The sequence below is a fragment of the Rutidosis leptorrhynchoides genome, chromosome 1 (assembly GCF_046630445.1).
Source record: "Rutidosis leptorrhynchoides isolate AG116_Rl617_1_P2 chromosome 1, CSIRO_AGI_Rlap_v1, whole genome shotgun sequence".
Taxonomy (NCBI): domain Eukaryota; kingdom Viridiplantae; phylum Streptophyta; class Magnoliopsida; order Asterales; family Asteraceae; genus Rutidosis; species Rutidosis leptorrhynchoides.
In genome coordinates this window covers 644,949,461-644,958,311 of record NC_092333.1, presented here as the reverse complement: position 1 = coordinate 644,958,311, position 8,851 = coordinate 644,949,461, and the positions used below count along the sequence as shown (strand labels likewise).

At 34.4% G+C, this 8,851-nt stretch overlaps 2 protein-coding genes across 2 annotated transcripts; both read right to left on the bottom strand.

Annotated features, from left to right (window-relative positions):
• Positions 1 to 4,154: 4,154 nt before the first annotated feature.
• Positions 4,155 to 4,972, bottom strand: LOC139885732 (protein DMP3). The gene has a single exon (XM_071869482.1). The coding sequence runs from the start codon at positions 4,955 to 4,957 to the stop codon at positions 4,325 to 4,327; it is 633 nt and encodes a 210-aa protein (XP_071725583.1). The 5' UTR covers positions 4,958 to 4,972; the 3' UTR covers positions 4,155 to 4,324.
• An 811-nt stretch (positions 4,973 to 5,783) lies between these two features.
• LOC139885731 (uncharacterized) lies at positions 5,784 to 8,851 on the bottom strand. The gene is made up of 7 exons (XM_071869481.1): positions 8,195 to 8,851; positions 8,030 to 8,107; positions 7,709 to 7,943; positions 7,526 to 7,601; positions 7,234 to 7,372; positions 6,796 to 7,137; positions 5,784 to 6,193 (listed from the first exon to the last, which is right to left on the bottom strand). Exons 1-7 carry the CDS (start codon positions 8,810 to 8,812, stop codon positions 5,981 to 5,983), a joined length of 1,701 nt encoding a protein of 566 aa, XP_071725582.1. The 5' UTR covers positions 8,813 to 8,851; the 3' UTR covers positions 5,784 to 5,980.

The window sequence follows — 8,851 nt, the reverse complement described above, 5'->3', positions numbered from 1 at the left end:
CTATTGTTACGATTTGATATACATAGGTTAAACCTATAACTCACCAACATTTTGTTGACGTTTAAAGCATGTTTATTCTCAGGTGAATACTAAGAGCTTCCGCTGTTGCATACTAAAATCAGGACAAGATTTGGAGTCCATGTTTGTATGATATTGTGTAAAAACTGCATTCAAGAAACTGATTTCGATGTAACATATCTGTATTGTAAACCATTATGTAATGGTCGTGTGTAAACATGATATTTTAGATTATCATTATTTGATAATCTACGTAAAGCTTTTTAAACCTTTATTATGAAATAAAGGTTATGGTTTGTTTTAAAAATGAATGCAGTCTTTGAAAAACGTCTCATATAGAGGTCAAAACCTCGCAACGAAATCAATTAATATGGAACGTTTTTAATCAATAAGAACGGGACATTTCAGGATGAAGGTAGGGATGAAGATGATTGTAAAATGACAGAATTACCCTCATGTGTTTGTCACATGACTAACTTTAATGGAAAAAATTCACGGAGTTAGTGAATTGGACTATCCTTGCTCCACTTGCAAACCACAGAGACTATCCAACCCCAAATCACCAACTTTGTCTATCCGCGCTGGGTGCTACAAACCACAGGGACTATCCGCGCAATTTTCTCAAATTGAAAACGATAAGTTATTTTAATTTTAAATATATTTCAAAAAGAAAACATGATTTAATTTCAACAAATTATATTACATAGTATATAGTATATATGTCAACATATTAAAATTGTTAGGTGGTCTTCACACATCACTTTTTGATTCATATACACCTAATTTACTATTATACCCTTAATTATTATTAAAATAATAATATAAGTTCAACTCTTTAGGTATATAACTGTGAATTTAAGAGATAAAAGTGTACATGGATCAAAAAGTAGTGTGTAAGAATCACCTCTCATTAAAATTCTATCGAGTATTAGAACTGGAACATTAATGAACAACAATTAAGTTTTCTGGGATTATAGTGACATATAAGCTAATAACTAAGGGGCTTGAACTAAAATATGACATAAGCTTTCATCTTCTCAAAATTCCTCTCCTACCTACCCACTCCAATTTTGTATCATTCCTATCTTCCGGAAAAAAATTAACCATTAAAATAGAGCTCGATACAAGATGCAACTCAAGAGTTAGGGGATGCTGAGCATCCCTCTGCATCCCTACTAGCTCCGCCATTGACCACGGACAGAGCACCACAAAAACCAACGACCTATACAAAGATAATATATATAATAAGAATATATACAACAAGAAGAAAAAAGACTAAGCTAGTTAACCGATTCCGGATCTGTTATGCAAAAAAACTTATGAAATTTAAATTATTAACAAACTATTTAACATATTAATTTAAAATTTTATATTTTGTTATTTAAGTCATATTTCATAAAAATAAGTTTACAGTTCTAGCTATTTTACAAAACACTTACAAAAAATAAGTTTCAACTTCTAATTAAAAATACTTGCTACATCTTCCGATTACAAATTCCAGCCCGGTTACAGGTTCTAGCTCCAGTTTCAACTTCTAACTCGAACTTTCAGGTTTTGGTTATACCAACTAAGTCATCAAAACACACCTTGAAGTGTTTGCCACAAATGTTTCACTTGGATGAACTTAGCATTTTCCATTCTTGTCATCATGGAACGAAGTGCTTAGTAGGATAGAATATAGATGGTTCAACTTTGCCTTTAGATAAGCAGCTTCGTGCGTTTTCGATCATTTTGGTGGCTTTGTGGACGACTTGGCGATTATGGAATTGTTAGTTATTTAATGACAATTCCTTGAAGAATGGCAACATTTTTAATTATATTAGATTACATTCGTTTTCTTAACTTAAGTTTAGGGGAAAATGTATTTTTAGACTTATGACTTTCTTGTCATTTGTAATTCTCTTCTAGCTCTTACCTACAGCGACTCTTATTTGAGCAAAAGCATGAAAAAAATTTTGAAAGTACCATCATAATGTACGAAATGATTAAAATTTGCTATATTGATTGGTATTGTTGACCTTACAAAGATTGATGGTAGAAACAAGAAAACATCTATCTTATCCGTTAGTCTATCAATTATTGAAGATAACGTTGGCGTTACCCGTTGTGACCGCAAGAGATGCTTTTCGGCGATGAAAATTGTAAAGTTGAATTTACGCAATCGTATTGGGGAGGAGTTTTTGAATGCTTGTGTAATTTGCGTAATAGAAAGAGAAGCGATTGCCAATGTTAAAGATGAAGATGTAATTCAAAGTTTTCAAGATATGTATGACTGTAGAGAAAAATTGTAGTTTTTGGATTGTTTTGCGCATATTTTATGCCGTTTTTTTGGAGGATTTAGTGTTGTTATTTGTTATAACTGGTTGTGGAGCCCTCGCTTCGCGCAGGGGGCTCCGTTTTGAATGCGAGTTAAAAAAAAATCTTGATCTATTTTGTAAAAAAGAATTTTTTTCGACATCTAACATTGAAGGGTTGTTCCTTTTGTGAAAGTTGCTTCTTTTAGCGTTCGTTTTTTTTTAAAAGTTAGTTGATCTATTTTGTAAAAAAGAATGTTTTTCGACATCTTTTGGTAGCATTGAAGGGTTGTTAATTTTATAAAAGTTGCCTCCTTTATCGTTGAGGAAGAAAAGGGAGAAAAAAAAAAGTTAGTTGATTTTTTTGGTAAAAAAGAATTTTTTTGGACATCTTTTGGTAACATTGAAGGGTTGGTTCTTTTATGAGAGTTGTTTCTTTTATCGTTGGAGACCAAAAAAAAATGTGAAATGACGAAAATACCCCTGGTTACTATTGATGAATAATGCTACAGGTTTTGTCTATTAGATATATAGATAGTTTTTATGGTTTGTTGGTTACGTTTCGTGTAGCTTTTTGATTACATTTGTTAAAGAAGTTTTTTTAGGAATTTTTTGCTCTTTTCCGGTTCCGCCACTAGGGAGAAACATTCACTTTTAACCAACCATGTGTTACAACTTACAACAACCATGTGTTACAATCTTCATAACCTTGTTACATTTACTTTTATTAATAGTGCATTTATTGCATTAAATGCATATACATGATGTTACAAGGTACCGCATTCTTATATATATCCCCAAAGGAACAAGTTCTTTTTGGGTGCAAAAATCATGGAGAAAATTTCATATAAATTTCTCATCTTGGTCACACTTATGCTTATTGTCAATGGTTAGTTATCCCGCTTTTAGTTAGTTAAGGGATAAATATCGAATCATGTACTATGTATCGTGTAACATTTAATACGTATTAACCCTATCTAGTATAGGTAATTATTAAAAACATATGTTTAAGTCATTAATTTGATGTTACAATTGGTGAATTATGTGGTTAGAAGTGGTAACTATTAAAAATGATGGTTTTTTATTAGGGTTTAGTTCGGGATTTGTTTTGCTTTTTATTTATTTATTTATTTATTTTTTTTTTTGAACAGCGATTGGGATCACCCGAGGGGGACTAAACCACCCGTTGCGATCATCTCCCGTTTCGACTATGCCGATGCAGCGATAATAACCCCGCCCTCATCGCTGTCCGGGAGGAAACCTTGAAACCGATCCATGGGCACGACCAAGTAAAACCCCCTCCTCTTTACCCCCCAAACGATATGAGAAAGGTGTCATGGATGGATACTTCATAGCAGTGATGGAATTGTGTTTTTAATATGTAGCCAACGGGGGTCGAACTCCTGACCTCCCCTAAAGGAGGCAGACCACCAACCGCTGGACTGCCTCTTGGATTGGGTTGAGCCCGCTTTGTTTGTTGTCGTTCAATTTGTAAGTTTGTTTGCTTGGTTGTATGTTTTTTTTGGGGCCTTCGTCGATTTGATGAATTTGATGAAGTGTCTCATATTTTTATACAAAGTCTATACAAGTAAAAATCAAATGATGATTGATTTCTTTTCTTCTTATTACTCATACCATTTATTCATGATGTTTTATCTATTCCAACAGAATCAGGGTGGAAACTTGTCGAGGGAGAGACGCCGATCACTAGCGAACCGGATGACGTGCTTTTGAAAAAATGTGATGTTGATGGTGAATGTCGTTGCTTTTGGTTTTGGCAACACCCAAAATGTGAAAATGGTTCATGTACTTGCAAATAATATATGGCGTTCTTGTAGGAGATAGTAAATGAAACGTAATTTAATAACACACAATCTTTACATTTAACTTTTTGTAAGATGCTAGTTTACTCAACTTTTTATGTATGAAACAAAATTAGTTAATCAATCAATAGATCTCAACAAAAGAAAAACTATAAAGATTAAACAAATATATACATGTTTTGATTGATATCAATCAGTATCAGTATTATCATGTGTAACAGGGTAGCCAATCCCATGTCTTCTAGTCGGAAAAAGAACAAATAAACCACTCGAAATCAGACCAACACCAATAGGAACAATATCCAAAACTTCTTCAGTTTCATGTCCCGGACTTGGGTAAAAACAATTAACCACATTCTTATCTCTCAATGCTATTGCACCAAAAATCAATACCGAAAGTACCGCGTGAACCCAATCAATAAACATCAAGCGGTACTTTCTTAAATCGGGTACGTTTTTTGAATCATAGTAGTCAAAAAGCCACATTCCATGAAAAGTTGCAAACCCATAATAAAGCTGACCATCATCTGTTTTAAAACTGTCGGTGAAGCAAGCGAGAAAGCAGGAAACGGCTAACAGAACGAGTAAGATGGCGGTTAGTGAACGAGTGGTGGAGTCACACGAGCCGTTATTGGTGAAAATAGGTGTAAGGATTTGGAAGACTAAAAGGGTCCCAGTTGGGAGGAGTTTGGCTAAGTTTGCAGTGTTTGTAAGCGTTTGGGAGAGTGCCGATGGTAGTGGTTGTGGGCGGGTCGTTGGAGGTTCTGTGGTGGAGGTGTCGTCGGACGCTGTCGTGGTTGGTTGTGTAGCTCGTAAAGACATGTTTATGCAGCTGATAAAATTGTATAAATGAAGTTTGTGTGCTTGTAAGATGCAATATTTATAGAATTTGGAAAAGTTAGTTGTTAAGGGGATTGTTAAATAGTGGCGTGTGGGACTTGTATATACCTAACTAATAAAGTCGTACATATAATTAATTTGATAATTATAGCCGTGAAATGTATCATTATTTTTTTTTAAATAAGGTAAAGGATAATCTACACTCAAATTATTTAGGAAACAGGAGTATTATATTTAGATGCACGTAATTTAATCAAATTAGTATGCGAGTATTTATAATCTACACTCAAATTATTTGTAAATGAGGTAATAAAAGCACAAAAAATTGGCCGACTGTTTTGTTTTATGAAGAAATGGATAATTGAAAGTGACAACTAGACACGTCTATAGGTAGGTTGAAAATTGGCTTGCAAGAGAATGAAACGTGCAATGGAGGTTTCTTGTATGGTTTGAATATGGGAGGTGATCCGTACACCACCTCTATTTTGCCATACACCACTAAATAAATTTTCTGAACATTTTTACTCTTCCTTTTGTTCACCACCAACTCCCCCTAACTTCTCAAAGGAAGTGTAAAACTGTCTAAATAATTATTTTGGTGGTGTATGGCAAAAACAAGGTGGTGTACGGATCAACTCCCTTTGAATATAGGTTGATTGTTTAATAATCTCTTTAGGCATATGCGATTGCATCTCTCTTAATTTTTATTTTTATAGATTTTTAAAAAATGTTTAAATCATTTGGTTAAATATAAAGATTCCAAGTAATTTTAATTACAGTAACTAACTCTGTTGCTATTTATTATTTTTGAATAATTTGTGATTGCCTCTAAAAAATTGAATAATTCTTCATTTACTACGAGATACACATAATCACTTTACCTATATCAAACTAGTGTTTAATTGTATTTTTAAATTTTAGATTAAGTAAATATTACAGTAACAACAGGGAAACGCAAAGAAACTTGCTGTTTGTAACATATTTGACTTCTCTGATATCAACCAGTTACATCTTACGCTTGATGAATGATGCAATGACAGCACTAATGGAGCTCTTGCGAGAAGAACCATGTCGATGAACCAATGAATGAGGTCTGCTCCAAAAGGATTTTCGATTTTCGGGGAACAAAGATGCACATAATTCCAAAACCATCGGGTTATCATAACGCTGATGTAGCGTTTTATACAGTTTTGCCTTTGCCCCGGCGTCTAGCAACTCCTGTATTTGTACAACATTGATGGTTATGCATATACAATTTATCATCCATTAATAAAAAATCTCGATCCCTACTTAAAATAGTAAGTTTTCCCCCAGATTATATTAGTTAATGTAATGAAGTGTTCCAGCCATTTCAAAAGTGTGACTCTTTGAACTTCAATTATATTTCAAAAATAGTACTACGTATCAACTATTTTTCTTCGTTTTTTTCTTTTTTTCTTCTTTTTAAACACAAAGGGTTGACCGCAATTTTATAATTTAATAATTTTATTTGATAATAACGGGTTTAAAGTGGCCTCCCGGAGTATTTATATGTTTAAAATCTATTTAAAATCAGGTTATTCAGAAAATTAGGGTTGATATCTTTTTACAACATAGGCACATCGCATTCGAAAAGTAATGAACAGACTGATTATTTGAAAAAATTGCCCGTTTTAGCTCCCACTTGTTACCCAACCCGACGACCTGCTGATATATAACCTCTAAAAATTACGCTCCCATTTAAATCAAGAGGCAAAAATAAGGGCCATGAGAGAATGCATACACTATTCTACAAAATGAACAATTTGACCAATATAAATGCACTAGAAGAAGTTAATTACCGTAGGCTTCCGTATTTCAACTACTGCAGTATCATTCTCGTGCTGTATCCTTTCTACATCATTAGGAACATCCTTTGTTGCATCGTCTGCTTCTGCCATTTGCACGTCTTCGAGTTTCTCTGTAACAGATTTACCACTTACCTGAGACGTTTCAACTACAGTATTTTCTTCGCTCGTCTCCAATTGTTTCTCATAGTTTTCTTCATGTTGCTTACTTTGAGATGTGCTTTGTAGCACCTTATCGAGATTCACTTCTTCTCCTTTATCTTGTGTTTCGGTATTCGCATCTTCATTTTGTGAATTTTCGGAACTAGATGATGTATCATCACCATTAGATGTTCCCTGATACATAATAAAAAACAAGAGAAACCAAGTACAGCAAGTATTAATTACATATACCTGGCCCACCTTAGCATGACTGACCGTGACTTCACTTACCTCAATCTTGACCTGTTGGACCATACTAGCACTCGTATCGGTCTGATCATCGGCAGGGTTCATAGTTTTCTCACGCTCCTGCCTACGCCGCATCATGATGCATATAGCACACATACAATCATCCATGTGGGCCTTGACTCTGAAAAAAATTAAGATACAAAAAAGATGTATACATCATCCCTTACATATTTCAAGTAGTAGAAATTAACAGCGTTATATTATGCATATAGATTTAGAAATAAAAACTCTTCAGAAACACAAAGTTATATTTTTAAGTAAAAACAAAACATACCCATGACGTTTTTTAGATTTGTGTTTTAGATGCCCACTCTTAGTGGACGATTTCCCAAGACTAGATACGTTGCCATCTGCAATAGAATTTCGGGACCTTAAGAACTAATCAACACTTGCAAAACATAGTTAAATAAAAGAAATCATAAAAGAAATAAGATTAAACAAACGGAACGATGTTTACCTGGCTGTTGGTTACTATACAACCCTGCAGCAGTCCAGTACTTCATGAAATTCTTCTTCACACGTTTCAAGAGCTCAAGAATGTAGTCGCCTTTTTTGTTGTACTTGTAGCAATTCTCCCAGATATATTGCACATCTTTGTACACATCCTCCGAATTCTTATACTTAATACCACTTTCAAGGTTGCTACATATGGTCCCGAAATCCATTGGTGTTTTGATAACATCAAAGTAGTCCTGTTCCACAACCCAAAATATGATCTCACCAAATATACTAATGTACAGATGATTAAAAAAAGTCAAAATGAAAAGTAAACACAGACGGGTATTCCAAGAGCAACAGGGTTCACTGGAGCATTAAAAGGCTCTGATGCATCCATTTTCATAGTCTTCTTAATAACCTACGAAAGAATAATCATATAACAATAATGAGTACTTACATACACATATACCGTAAACAGATAATAGAATAATGATTTTATAAGTACCTCAAGGGAAGCAATAAGTTCTTGCTTGTTGTAGACAGATTCTCGAGAAACTGACTCGGGCTCTTTTTGATTAATTCTCTCTGTCTGAGGCACTGCAGGGTTACTACTACAAGGACTCAAACTTGAGCTAAAACTCTTTAATGATTTTATAATAATGTTCCCAGTCTTTTTGGGTTGAGTCGTTGAAACACCTACGTTGGTTTCAGGCACCGAGATCGCCTTTTCTTCTATTTTCTCACTAACTTCTGGTTTCTCAATTACGCCAATATCCTGCTGGCTAATTTTATCGGCATCACTCTGCACATGTACATCTGTAGCAGGGACCTGAGGTTCTAAAGGTTTTGACGGTTTGATCTTGAGTTTGACCCGATTGTAAACCAATCTCCCTACGGGCTTATCAACTACAACAGGTACACTAACAGCTGGTGGTTTTTCAGGTTGCTCAGTTTTTGACGGCGGGGTTTCAACATCCATTTTTGAGTTTGTCTCGTCTTTCTCAACGTTATCTGTACCAGATACATCTTCACTACTTATAATATCAGTGTTTGGTTCGGCGACTGTTGTTCCCAGTTTAGGGACTTTTTTAGATTTTCCCTTATTTCCACGCTTGCGTTTCATGATGATACTACTAACCAGAATGAGAACTTAATGAACGCC

What these genes read in the sequence shown, in the direction of transcription:
- LOC139885732 (XM_071869482.1), bottom strand. Translation starts at nt 4,957, where the DNA reads ATGTCTTTACGAGCTACACAACCAACCACGACAGCGTCCGACGACACC.
- LOC139885731 (XM_071869481.1), bottom strand. Translation starts at nt 8,812, where the DNA reads ATGAAACGCAAGCGTGGAAATAAGGGAAAATCTAAAAAAGTCCCTAAA. An exon ending in AACTTATTGCTTCCCTTGAG is followed by an intron (nt 8,108 to 8,194) that starts GTACTTATAAAA and finishes ATTCTTTCGTAG; the next exon opens with GTTATTAAGAAGACTATGAA. An exon ending in GTATAGTAACCAACAGCCAG is followed by an intron (nt 7,602 to 7,708) that starts GTAAACATCGTT and finishes ATTCTATTGCAG; the next exon opens with ATGGCAACGTATCTAGTCTT.